A 13514-nucleotide genomic window follows, 5' to 3' on the forward strand; every position below is an offset into this window, starting at 1 on the left:
ACATTCAGTATGACTGTGGTTAATCAGTGAGGCTCCAGCCTGAGCCCATATCCCTTGATCCCTTTAGCCACGAGAGCTATAAAACACAAGTTTTGGCCTCAGCCACTGTCTCTGCTAGTGAAGGTCACAGGCTCACCGCTATCTCTCCTCGTCACTACGATTCCTGGTTTTAGACTTGTTCACTGCTGGGAACATCCATCCTGCATCTAACCTTTCTAATCCTGTTAGAAATTTATAGGTTTCTGAGACCCCACTCCCCAATTCTTCTAAACTTGAATACAATCCTAACTGATTCAATCTCTCATCATACACCAATCCTGCCATCCCAGGAATCAAGTTGGTAAACCTCTGCTATATTCTTATATCGCAAGCAAATCCTTCCTCAGATAATGAAACCAAAACTGCACACAATATGCCATGTATGATCTCACTATTCCCTGTATAATTGCAGCAAGATTTGGCTTTCTTACTCTAATCCTCTCTCACTATGAAAGCCGACATACAATTTGCCTCCTTTACTGCCTGCTGCATCTACACACTTACCTTCATGAGGGTACCCCAGGTCTGACTGAACATTCCCCTCTCTCAATCTATGGCCGTTGAACATTCTGCCTTCAAGTTTTTGCTACCAAAGTGGGTAATCTCGCATTTACCCACATTATTATGCATTTGCCCACTCAATCAGCCTGTCTTAAGTCACACTGCAACATCTCCGCATCCTCCTCACAATTCACTCCCGCACTCAGCTTTTTGTCATCTGCAAATTTTGAGATATTACATTTAGTTCCCTCATCTAAATCATTAACATATGTTGTGAATAGCTGGGGTCCTGGTACTGACCCCTGTGGTATCCTGCTAGCCACTGTGTCATTCAGAAAAAAGACCTATTTATTCCTCCTTTGTTTCCATTCAGCCCCCTATCCATGTCACAGCACTGGAAAAATCTTGAATAAAATTACAGATAATTTAGAATTATCCTTGCACAGGAGGAGGCCACTCAGCCACATTGACTCCATGCTAGCTGCTAGGGTGACTGAGCCAGCCTTATTACCCTGCTGTCTTTCTGTAGCTCGGCATTTATTTCCCTTGTGTGTCCATTGACTTTCCTTTTTTTAAAATGGTTTATTGTCTTCATGTTGGCAGTGAATTTCATGTCATTATCACTCACTGAGCAAAAAAGATCTTCTGCCATTTGAGTCACACCCCTCAACTTTCCACTATACCTCCTGCTGTCCCAGAACCATTCTAGTAAATCTGTTCTCAAAGACCCTCCTAACGTCTGGTGTCCAGACCTGCTCGCAGTATTCTAGCTGTGGCTGAATCAGAGCTTTATACGGTTCAGCATGCGTTCCCTGCTGTTGTACTCAATGCCTGTATTGTACAGCTCAAGATTCCATATGCTTTGTTAATGACTCTGACAATAGTGATATACCGCTTCAATGAATGATGCTTTCCCTCTCCGTGTCCTGGTTTCTCCAGTCTGTCGCCGTTGCCTTTTCATTTCCAATGCTGCATGCTTTCACCGCGCCAGCATTGTCCAGGATTCCCATTGCCACTGAGGGTTTGCTGGAAGATTCACCCTTTCTGCAAGCACCTAGTCCATACATTCTACTGTTTGCCTATTTCCTCCGTCCTCACTGACTTGGATTGGTTCCTTCTTTCTGGTCCTCTTTAAAGACTGTTCATGCCATCATCTGTACCTTCTTATTCCCTTCACTCAAAAGATTTGTTTTGTAGAGCCATGCAGCGTGTTAGGAGTATCTTCGGTCCAGTAAATCCATGCTGACCAAGTTTCCCAAGCTAACTAGTCCCACTTGCCTGCATTTAGCCCCTATTCCTCTAAACCTTTCTTATTTGTGTACCTAACCAAATGTCTTTTAAATGTATCTAAAAGACCTGCATCTACCACTTAGGAGCCACCGTCAGTTTGAAGTGGATCCCTTTTAAATCTATCCCCTCTCGCATTAAAAATATGCCCACTAATTTTTTGGGCTTTTTTTTTAGTATCTCTCTCTTGCCTCATCCCCTCTTCCCTTTGTTCACAACAGACTCTTAAACCATTATCTCTTACTTGTAGAACTCCCTCCAAAACACTCTCTACATTGTTCTTCATAAACCTTCCAAAAACTTCTTTGTTTTGATTGTTCTAGACGACTTTTTTAAAAAAAATGTTTGCCTGACCTTGATATGTTCTTTCTGTTAAAGTGCTATGTAAGTACAGTTTGTTAGGTCCCACTGCTCACCCAGCGAGCACACTGAGCTGGCCATGCACCAGGCTCTCCAGCATGCCTTGGGGTTTCCAAGTACATTACTGCTGCCAATCCATACGTTACCTTATTGGCCAGGGGAAATCGGGAAACTTCTTCAAATCTATCTCTTTGGCCATCTGACCTAATATCTCAGTAACATGTCATTGTTAATGCCTCGAAGCAGCTTGGGATGTGTGACTCCATTAAAGGTGTGCCATAGTTACATGTTGCTGTGAAGCTGATTGTTTCGGTGTTCATCAGGCAATAGTGTGTTAAGTCTCTGATTTGATTTATTGTTGTCACATAGCGAGAAACAATGCAAAATGTTTTGTGTGCTCAACAGGCAGATTGTAGCATATAAAGTGCATCAGGGTAGCAGAAGAGTGCAGAACAGTGTTACAGCTGCAGAGCGAGAGATCAACAGTAACGTTTGAGAAGTCTGTTCAAACGTTGGTCAGAAATTTTGAGTGTAGGAGTTGGGAGGTCATGTTACAGCTTTACAGGACATTGGTTAGGCCACTTTTGGGATACTGCATGCAATTCCGGTCTCCCACCGATTGAAAGGGAAAGGATCTCAGAAAAGATTTACAAGGATGTTGCCAGGGTTGGAGGGTTTGAGCTATAGGGCAAGGCTCCATAAGCTGGGACTGTTTTCCCTGAAGTGTCAGAGGCTGAGGGGTGACCATATAATCATGGGCGTGGATAGGGTAATTAGACAAGGTTTTTCCCTGGGGGTGGGGCAGTCCAGAACTAGAGAGTATAGGTTTACGGTGAGAGGGGAAAAGATTTCAAAGGGACCTAAGGGTCAACTTTTTCACGCAGAGGGTGGTGTGTGTATGGAATGAGCTGCCAGAGGATGTGGTGGAGGCTGGTACAATTACAGCATTTAAAAGGCATCTGGATGGGTATATGAATAGGAAGGGTTTGGAGGGATATGGGCCCAGTGCTGGCAAATGGACTAGATTAATTTAGGATATCTGGTCCGCATGGACCAGTTGGACCGAAGGGTCTGTTTCTGTGCTGTACGGCGCTATCACTCTAAGCTTGTCTTCTGTAGGTATTCCAGTACCAATCATGGAGAGTTTCTCTTTGCTGTGTTGCACTGTACATTAAATCTATCTTTAAAATTATCTGCTACTCATTGACTCCCTGTTGTATTTTAGGGAGCTCATGTAGTTGTCTTTGTCTGCCACTTGAGATTTGTCAGTCCCTTTGGCAAGTTCATGTCGAGTTGGAGCGACTGATCCAGTTGGTAGGAATAGAGAAAGCAAGTTTAAATGAGGGGGAGGCTTGGGCCTGGTTGTCAGTGATCTGAAGGATTAGCCACCAGAGGCATGGCTAGCTTGGTTGGTGACTGCAGCACTATATGGAGCTAAGGAAGAGTCCCTACTTCCCCACCTCCAGTGAAACAGACAGAAGGACGACCTATGAGAAAGAGTTCTGGTGGAGAGTTGGAGGTGCAATTATGCTGCTTTTCACGCTACAAAGTGGAAAATTGCCTTTATAACTGGGTATTTCAATCAGCAGGAACTTGTTGCCATGATTCAGTTAGTGAAATCCTGCAATATGCCCTTTTAGCTCTTCTGTTTGCTCTCTGGAGGCTGTGTCACATTGTATTTCCCTGCTACAAACACTGCCCAACAAGTCAGGATTTCTGAGAGTGTTGAACGGAGTTCTCCATGTCTGAACTTGCTGTGGGGGGTAAATGTTAATTGCACAAAGTTAAGGCTAAGCACAAGTGACAGGCGTAGGTTGAATGATTGTGAGCAAGGTGCACTTTAGCCCCACATACCCCACCCCACACCCCCCAGTCTTTGGCCACCAAGTGCAGAGGAGAATGGGACGGCCAGAGAACTACCTCCTGTTTGTGCTCCTGGGCCTGGCCAGGTTGGTTCAAGCAGCAAGCCGTCGGGGGTGGGTCGTTAGACTCCACCGCCTGTCTCTCCACTGTGAGTGATTGTTCTGGATCAGGATGTTGTTGGAGAGGGAATGTCCGGTGCCCACTGGTGTGCTTTGGGTGCTTCTGCAGTCTCAGCCCTGGCAATATCATGTAATTTGTGATAGCAAGTTTCCTTTGCAGTTTGTTTTTGCTACTGTTCTGCTATGGGCTGTTTTAATCAATTGATTTGATTTCATGGGCTCTGTAAAGAGGATAATGAGACATTTATTGATTATAGTATGGAGAAGTTGTGTTGATTTAGGAGCCATATGCTTCTAATGTTTTAGTCTGCAATTAAATCTGAAGTGGAATGAACATTGGCTTCTGAAATTTCAGCACAGAAAATTCCTTGAAGTCTGATCCCACTTTCTTGTATTGTTAAATCAATTTACCATTTTGCTTTGAGTGTGTACGTTTGTAAAATGTCTTCTTTATCTTCTCTTCAGTCAATTTATAACACATCAACACTAAGCTAAGATCAGGACCTGATTTCAAATATTTTATGAACCTGCCCTCTTTAATGCTGACCGACGCTGTCCCTTTATAATGAATTCACTAATCAGTGAAGATCTATGACCGTTTGAAAGTAATTGAAAGCACAAACCTTCAACAGCTTGCGCCCAGTAATTACAACTCCAGTGCTTCCATTATCCTGGGAGCCAGGAGGGTGACGAGGTTTTGGAGGAAGGGATCCTTGGGCTGTCTGAGAGTAGATGTTGGAGTACAGTATACCTTTTGGGGGATCTAATGAGCGAGGTCTTCAAAAATCCCTTGTAAAGTTTTAATGACCCACAGTGTCTCTGAAGTCTAGAGAGGGAACGCTTAAAATCCAAGGAATCTGACTTTACTGTATTTGTTATTTGACATGTGCTATGGGTGTATGACCACAGTTTTTGTTACTCATGTTTAGCTTGGATCAATTCTGAATGTTAGAAATAACATTGTAGACTGTGTACTACATTTATAGAATGAAGTTTATGGTTGTTTGTTCCAAATTGCGGAATCTTGCATTATTGTCATACTAATTATCTGGGATATCTTACTCTATGCATTTAAAAAAAACTGTTACTGGTCTCGAACCAGATTTGTTACTGGTCTCGAACCAGATTGTAACATGAATTTGGTTGTCTGGTCTGGGATCCTAACAGGTGTCACCAGCACTCCCTATATTCCCTTGAACAATGTGGCTTGCTAAGCCCTTTTTAAAAAAAAAATAATTGGTTATGGGGTCGCAGGTTAGGTCTTTGTTTATTGCTCATCCATTTTCATTTCAGAGAGCAGTTAATGTGGGTCTGGAGTCGCATGTAGACTAGACCAGGTAAGGGTGGCAGCTTGAATTCTCTGAAGGACATGAGTGAACCAGGTGGGTTTGTACAGCAATCAGTGATAGGTTCAGTGAATATTACAGTGACAGCTAGCTTTATATTCCTAATTTATTGAATGTAATTCAGTTGCACCAGTTGCCATGGTGGGGCTTGTACCAATGTCCCCAGATCAACAATCTGGGACTCGAATGATTTGTCCTGTGACATTGCCACTATGTTGGCATTTCCCTACTTTCCATCACAGCTCATTGTCTCTCAATCTGATGCCATCAGCAGGTTCCCAGGGCACTCCACTGGTCTGAGAACAATCCACTAACCCAACTCTGTCCCCATGCTGTTACTTTACCCTTTTTCACTTCAAATATCTCTACTATTTCTCTAAGTGAGCACTTAACGAATTGCTTGGAAAATCTCAGTAAAACACAATCACTGTCCTTTCCATAAATTGATTAATCAGACATAACTTGTTCTTCAGTAATCTCTGCTGACTCTCTCAAATCTCAAGTCCTCACTAACATTAGTAATCGTGGTCCTGAGGTGTTTGTTAGATTTCTTGCTGTTAGTGTAAAATTAACTGGTCTTCAGTTACCCCAAACCCAATCACAAGATCATAAGATACAGAAACGGGAATAGGCCATTCAGCCCCTCAAGCCTGCTCCAACATTCAATAAGATCATGGCTGAATCAAAATTCCTCCCAGCCATTTTCCTGTATTTTCCTCATAACCCTTGAATCCCTGACTGGTCCAAAATTTATCTCTGCCTTTGTCACTCTCTCCTTGTTTAATGGAGATCTGCTCCTTAATGGATGTTGGTGTGTGCCTCTGTCATCCTGATGCTTGAATTTATATGAAGGTGTAGGGAGACTGATTAGATCCCCTACAGTGTGGAAACAGGCCCTTCAGTCCAACCAGTCCACACCGCCCCGCCGAAGAGTAACCCACCCAGACCCATTTCCCTCTGACTAATGCACCTAACATTATTGGCAATTTAGCATGGCCAATTAACCTGACCTGCACATCTCTTGGACTGTGGGAGGAAACCGGAGCACCCAGAGGAAACCCACACAGACACGGGGAGAATTTGCAAACTCCACACAGACAGTCACCCGAGGATTGAATCGAACCTGGGTTCCTGGCGCTGTGAGGCAACAACTCTGCATGTTCAGGATTGATGTGGATGCAACCTAATCTATTTATCGCATGCTTTCTTGGAAGAGTATGACATCAGGATTTGATTAATCCCACTGTATCAGAGATTTTATTACAAAGCCTTAGGGATGGGGGATTGATTTCTGATGAAGCTGTTTTGTTTTCAGTCTGTTGTGTTGGAAGCCACCTCTCTCCATTTCTATCTGTGACCATGGCTGACACAAGTGACCTGGACCATCAGATAGAGCAGCTAATGCGCTGTGAACTCATCAAAGAAAGTGAAGTGAAAGTGCTGTGCGCCAAAGCCAGGTATGAAATGAACTGGAATTGAGCCCATTGTTGGCAGAGTGGTGGAGAGTGAATTACTCATACACAACTTAAATTCTCCAATGTGGTATAGGAGAAGGATCTGTCTTTGCTTGCAGGAGTTTGAAACATTTCTAATTAAAATGAGTGTTCTATGTTTGTGGATTTTGAAATCTAGGAACGCATCCTGGTGAAGGATACAAGGATGTGTGTTTGTTTTCAAACTTGCAGTTAGTGGTCAGTTTAATCTCAGAGACCTGCTGCACTGCTGCCTGCAAGGATTCACTGAGTGTAGGAACAGGTGCAGATCCTTAATCCAGTTCTGTCATTCTGTTTGATCACGGCTGCTCTGTTCTGTAACTTTTAACACCCTTGTCTGTCAAAATTCTTGACAATTAGAAAATTCACTTGCCCATTGTGTCAGCTTTCTGGGAGAGAGAGTTTCAGATTTTTCACTTCCATGAGCATACTCACTCTTCAGACCTGGATACTTTGAGGGAACCTCAAACCTCCGGCACATGGTGCTGGGCCTGTTCCCTGTCTATGCTGAGGGGGCTGATCCGAGTTTCGAGAAGCCTGCTCCAGTTAGCCTTCACCTGCAGACTGATGAAGGCAGTCCCTGCTCCTCAGTGACTCGTGCAGAATGATGTCTGAAGGGCAGCAGAGACTGGATGGATTTTGACTGTTGTGGTTTTTCAAAGTTGAACAGCCAATCATTGTCTATTGATCTTGTCAATTTATTTTGCTGGTAATGGAAATGTTTGAGTTCAATTTCTTATGTCTGCATTTTCCAAAAATTGGAAGTTGCAATATCCTTCTTGTTTTCAAATTCCTACTTGGCCTCACCACTCTTCCCCCCCGCCCCCCTCTCTCTGTAACCTTCAGTCCTGCAACTCTGAGATCTCTCCTGTACTTCAATCTGACCTTCAATTCACCACATTCCATGTGGTCGTCCCTTTGGTTTCCTATGCCTAAATCTCTAGAATTCTCTCCCTAAATTCTTCCTCCTCCGCCGCCTCCTCCTCCTCTTCCCTCACTTTTTTCCTTTTTAAGACACATTTACCACGTAGGTGCTATATCAATGCAAGTTGTTCTAACATTGGCCCTCATTTGAAGTTGCAGTACATCTCTAAGTTCCTTGATGGGCAAAGGACTTTAGCACGTCCCTGAATCTCTTGATAACCACAGCACAGCAGCATTTTCAATATTCTAACAGGCATAGGATTTTAATCTGAGGTGGAAGGGACTCGATTGTTAACCGAATCTTCCAGTATCTAAATAAAGAACTACTGGTATTCCTGGCTGCCACGTGAACTTGGCTATATGGACAAAGAGTTTGGCGTTGGACCCTTAACATTCTTTTTTAAAAACAATAGTTTAGAAGGTACAGTTTATCAAAAAGATAAGTAGTTGTTTATACAGCTTCAAAAGCCTCCTACAAAAAAATCCTGTACAAACACCTCAGAAAAATCCTATGCCTGCTCGAGTATTGAAAATGCTGCTGTGCTGTACTTACCAAGAGATTCAGGTACTCCTGTGCTTTTCAGCTTTTTAGTCAGTTCCACTGTTCAATTGGATCATGGCTGCTGAACGTCTATCGCATGTTTTCGCATGTGACCGATGTTCAGCAGCCATGACCCAGTGAACGGTGGAACTGACTCAAAGCTGAAAAGCGCACGAGTGCCAATATTTCTAGATGGTCCACTGGTACACTCAGAAAACTCCTGTCCAAGATGCGCAAAAAGTCGTGCTGAGTTGTTTGCTGCTGCCGATTATCCAGAAATAAGAGTTAATCTTGGGGTATTTTCAGGTCACATTTCCCCCAGATGAACTAATGCTTCTAACCCGATGTCAGCCGTCCATCATACCGCAGCGTGATGGAAGCAGTATTAAGAAGACTTTTTTTTTGCTCTTTTTAAAAGACATGATCTTGCTATTACTCCTGCCAACCACCAGGAGACTTTTTCAGATGGCCTCACTCAACAGATTGACATGGCGGTGTATTTGAGATGTTTCTCTTTGAGTCAAGCACTGTGCCTCTTTTTGTTTTAAAGAAATGTGGCAGGTTTACTAAAAACTACCCCTTGTGTCCAGGAGATGAGTCTTTGATTGATCAGTGAGTCCCATTTAGTTGCACCCTTTCTTCCATACAAGGTACCAAAATGTCTTTGTACCAGTGTCACCAGAAATGCTGCAAAACCTCCGGCAAAGCACGTGTTTGTTTATAAAGAACCCTTTCAGAAAGATCAAGGAATTGTGCAATCAATTGTTATTTCCCCAGGTACTCTGCAGTGTGAGGGGTCAGTCTGTTCCTTGTGTTTTCAAAAGCATGCGGTATCACAGCCTCCATGATCTAAACTGAGAGTGGTGTTTCAGTACTGACGTTCACTTGTACCATTATCGAAATCTCAAAGCTTGCTTCTTGTTAAACAGGGAAATTCTTGCTGAGGAGAGCAACGTTCAACAAGTAGATTCCCCAGTCACGGTGAGTTTACTTGGTTAAATTCTTACATTAACTCGGAGCTAATGCTGTGCCTTTAACTGCATTCGTTGTAAAGATGCAAGATTTTTTCTTTTTTTTTCAGAAGAAAGGTTCTTGATGTTCTCTGTTTGAAGTTATTTGAGGTGGTGCTACACTGTGTTAGTGAGAGCAACCCCCATCAGGGAAGGGCAGTCAGCCAGAGCTGGGGCATGTCTGCTATCAGAGCATTGGGGCTTACGAGCATCTGGGATTCAAGGTACTTTCTCTGAGCCCCCTTGCTTCAGCCCCCTGATGATGCAGTTTTTGGCCAGTCCCTCAAATTGAAGTGGACCCAACTTTGACAAATTTGTTTCATAAAAATGGGGGGAAAAAATCCTCAGTGAGGCAATCTTGGATTCTGTTGAAGTTGGGGTTGTAAGAAGCCAGCTTTACACTTTTGCCTGTGGTGTGTCTGATGCCACTGTGTGCTTGGCATTAATATGATCGAGTTTGCTGATCAAATCGTTCCCCACCTAAACTGACCCTCCATCCTTGCTCTTCCTATAATGGGCTGAATGGCCTCTTCCTGTTATTGTCTCTGTTAAATTGGATTGCACATGTTGTCTTATGTTACAACCATGTATTATCCAAACGGTGGGCAGTAGTGTGCACTTGTGATGGTGTCCTGATGCTAAACTGAGTTGATCTATGGAATGTTACGTAAGTTTGTGTGAATGACTAGGATGTCTGGAACTTGTGATGCTTGACGTCAGCAAGAGTTCCTTCACTACATGGACTGCTGGCATCCAAAAGAGAGAAACTCCCAGCTTCCTGAAGTCAGCCAGCGATGGCTCGTATTTATTCCCCAATGACCCAAGTCGAAGTAAAAGTGTGGTGCTGGAAAAGCACAGCAGGTCAGGTAGCATCTGAGGAGCAGGAGAATTCATGTTTTGGGCATAAACCCTTCATCAGGAGGAAGATTTAGATTTCGATTAGATTAGATTAGATTACAGTGTGGAAACAGGCCCTTCGGCCCAACAAGTCCACACCGACCCGCCGAAACGAAACCCACCCATACCCCTACATTTACCCCTTACCTACCCCTACATTTACCCCTTACCTAACACTACAGGCAATTTAGCATGGCCAATTCACCTGACCTGCACATCTTTGGACTGTGGGAGGAAACCGGAGCACCCGGAGGAAACCCACGCAGACACGGGGAGAATGTGCAAACTCCACACAGTCAGTCGCCTGAGGCGGGAATTGAACCCGGGTCTCTGGCGCTGTGAGGCAGTAGTGCTAACCACTGTGCCACCGTGCCGCCCACCAAGGAAGAGGATGAGAGATAAATAAGGGAGTGGGGGGGAGCTGTGGGTAAGGTAAATGGGATGGTGATTGGTGGATGCAGGTGAGGGGTAATTATGATAGGCCAGGGGGAGTGGATAGATTGGAAGAAAGATGGACCGATCAAGAGGGTGGTGCTGAGTTGGAGGGTTCGATCTGGGGTGAGTTGGTGGGAGGGGAGATTTGGAAACTGGTGAAGTTGATGTTGATCCTCTGTGGTTGTAGGGTCCCAAGGTGGAAGATGTGTTCTTTCTCCACTTGGTGGGTGGCTTGGATTTGGCGGTGAACGTGGCCCCGGACTTGCATGTCCTTAGGGAAGTGGGAGGGGGTGTTGAACTGGTCAGCCACAGAGCGGTGGGATTGTTTGTTGTGTGTGCGTCCCAGAGATATTCCCTGAAATGCTTCCCAAGTTGGTGTCCTGCCTCCCTTATGTAGAGGAGACCTCATTAAGAGAAATGGGCACAGTAAATGTGCATGTGGATGTGCAGGAAAATCTCTGGATGTGAAAAGACCCTTTGGGGTCTTGGGTGGAGGTGAGGGGGCATGCCTATGTCCTAACACCAATGCTTTTCAAAAACCAACTCTGAGCACTGGTTCATGTTAGCACTGCTGCCTCACAGCGCCAGGGACCCAGGTTCGATTCCTGCCTCAGGCAACTGTCTGTGTGGATTCCCTCTGGGTGCTCAGGTTTCCTCCCACAATCCAAAGATGTGCACGCTAAGTGAATTGGCATGCTAAATTGTCCCATTGTGTTCAGGGATGTGTCAGTTAGGTGCATTAGTCAGGCTTAAATGCAGAGTAATAGGTCTGGGTGGGTCACTCTTTGGATGGTCGGTGTGGACTTGTTGGGTCCAAGGGCCTGTTACCTTACTATTGGGAATCTTAATCTAACTCCTGCCAGTCACGAGTAAGGTGAGGTGTGAAGTACACCCATAACCAGTTTCAGAAAGAATATTAGTTCCTCCCCAACTCCCTCAGGAAATTGAGAGCCCCACCAGATTGGGGCTGCCTCTATTGTTTGAGAGATCATGCAGTATTTGTGGTTCTTCCCAATTTGTTTTCAGGGAAACAGAACTACTTAACGATAAATTTAAAAAACAAGTTACTTCCTTGCTAGATAAACAGCCCTTTCAATGTGGAATAGAAACTGAAACAACGGATACTAGAAATCTGAAACAAAACAGAAAATACTGGAAAAGCTCAGCAGGTCTGGCAGCATCTGTGGAGGGAAATCGGAGTTGGAGGTTTGGATCCAGTGACCCTTCCTCAGTACAGCCACACTTGCTGAGCTCCTCAGCAATTTTTGTTTGTTCCTTTTTAAATGTGGTTTCTTTTTGAGTGACAGAAATGTTTCGATTCTTTGGGGAGGATGGTGTGATAGTGTCACTGTACTTACAGTCCAGGGATATGTGGGGGCCCAGGTTCAACTCTCACCACAACAGCTGGCGGAATTAAAAATTGGTTATTGTTTTCAATTCCAGATTTTCTAACGGTGACCATGAAGGTGTATATCATCAGTTGTCATAAAAGTTCATCTGATTCATTAATGATCTCTAGAGAAGGAAATCTGCCATCCTTACCTGATCTGGCCTACGTTTGACTCCAGGACAAAGCCAAATGGCTGACTCTTAAAATGACCCAGCCAGCCACTCAGTTCAAGGGCCATTAGGCTTGGGCTGGACTGAATTTGCCCAACACAGCCCATATCCCATTAAAGAATGAAGAAGGCAAAAAACCCTTGGATGTTTATCCTGAAACAGTCTGTTTGGAAGCATTTATTTTCTAAGCTGGTTGTTTCTCCTTGCAGGTTTGTGGGGACATCCACGGGCAGTTCTATGATCTCAAAGAGCTCTTTAAGGTACGTTCATAACATATTGAGTGTGGTGATTTTTATCTGTTACTGTATTAAGAACACAAAAATACCTGAAGCCTTGTGTCCATCTGTGTTGAGTTTGTGTGTATCCTGCTCACCGCCAGTGTCTCTCAGGGTATCTGAGCATCCATTCACTCTCCTCTGCCTCAGGCTGAGTGAGCCTGCATGAGCTGGTAACTGTCTCTTGTCTACACCTTTTGCAGTAGGATCTTGCAGGTAGAACATAGAACAGTACAGCACAGGAATGGGCTCATGGTGTTGTGCTGAGCATGATACCAAACCAAACTAATCCCTTCTGTCAACCTTTGGTCCATATCCTTCCATTCTTTGCATTTCATTCCCTTAAAAGCCCCTATCGTATCTGCCACCACCACAGCCCCTGGTGTTGTATTCCAGAGTCTTAGCACTCTGTTAAAAAAAGATTTGCCCCCCCCTCTCATCTCCTTTGAACTTTATTCCTCTCACCTTAAATGCATGTCCCCCCCATTATTAGATGTTTTGACTCTGGGGAAAAATATTCTGACCGTCAACCCTATCTATGTGTCTCATAATTTATAGACTTCTGTCAAGTCTCCCCTCCACCACTCCTTTTGTAGGTCGTACCCTCTAATCCAGACAGCAGCCTGGTAAACCTCTTCTGCACCTTCTCCAAACCCTCCACGTCCTTCCTGTAATGTGGTGACCAGAATTGAACACAATTCTCTAAATGTGGCCCAACCAAAGTCTTTTAAAGCTGCAACACGACATCCTGACTCTTGTACTCAGTTCCCCCACCAGTAAAAATAAGCATGCTGTATGCCACTTTACCACCCTATCTACTTGGGTGGCCACTTTCAAGGAGCTTAAACCCGAAGATCCCTCTGT

At 44.3% G+C, this 13514-nt stretch overlaps 1 protein-coding gene across 3 annotated transcripts in view; it reads left to right on the forward strand.

Moving 5' to 3' along the window:
• Window positions 1–13514, forward strand: part of LOC122562861 (serine/threonine-protein phosphatase 4 catalytic subunit) — a 41375-nt gene that overhangs the window by 10476 nt on the left and 17385 nt on the right. For 2 of the 3 annotated variants that reach the window (XM_088000237.1, XM_088000238.1), the window contains 3 exons: window positions 6831–6972; window positions 9403–9454; window positions 12585–12635. In XM_088000237.1, the coding sequence (XP_087856363.1) occupies window positions 6875–6972; window positions 9403–9454; window positions 12585–12635 (201 nt within the window). In that variant the 5' untranslated portion in view covers window positions 6831–6874. The remainder of the gene's footprint in view (window positions 1–6830; window positions 6973–9402; window positions 9455–12584; window positions 12636–13514) is intronic. The other variant, XM_088000239.1, reaches the window with a different exon arrangement.

The sequence above is a fragment of the Chiloscyllium plagiosum genome, unplaced genomic scaffold (genome assembly GCF_037043375.1).
Source record: "Chiloscyllium plagiosum isolate Xiang-an unplaced genomic scaffold, Cpla_swu_hap1 HiC_scaffold_24, whole genome shotgun sequence".
NCBI lineage: Eukaryota > Metazoa > Chordata > Chondrichthyes > Orectolobiformes > Hemiscylliidae > Chiloscyllium > Chiloscyllium plagiosum.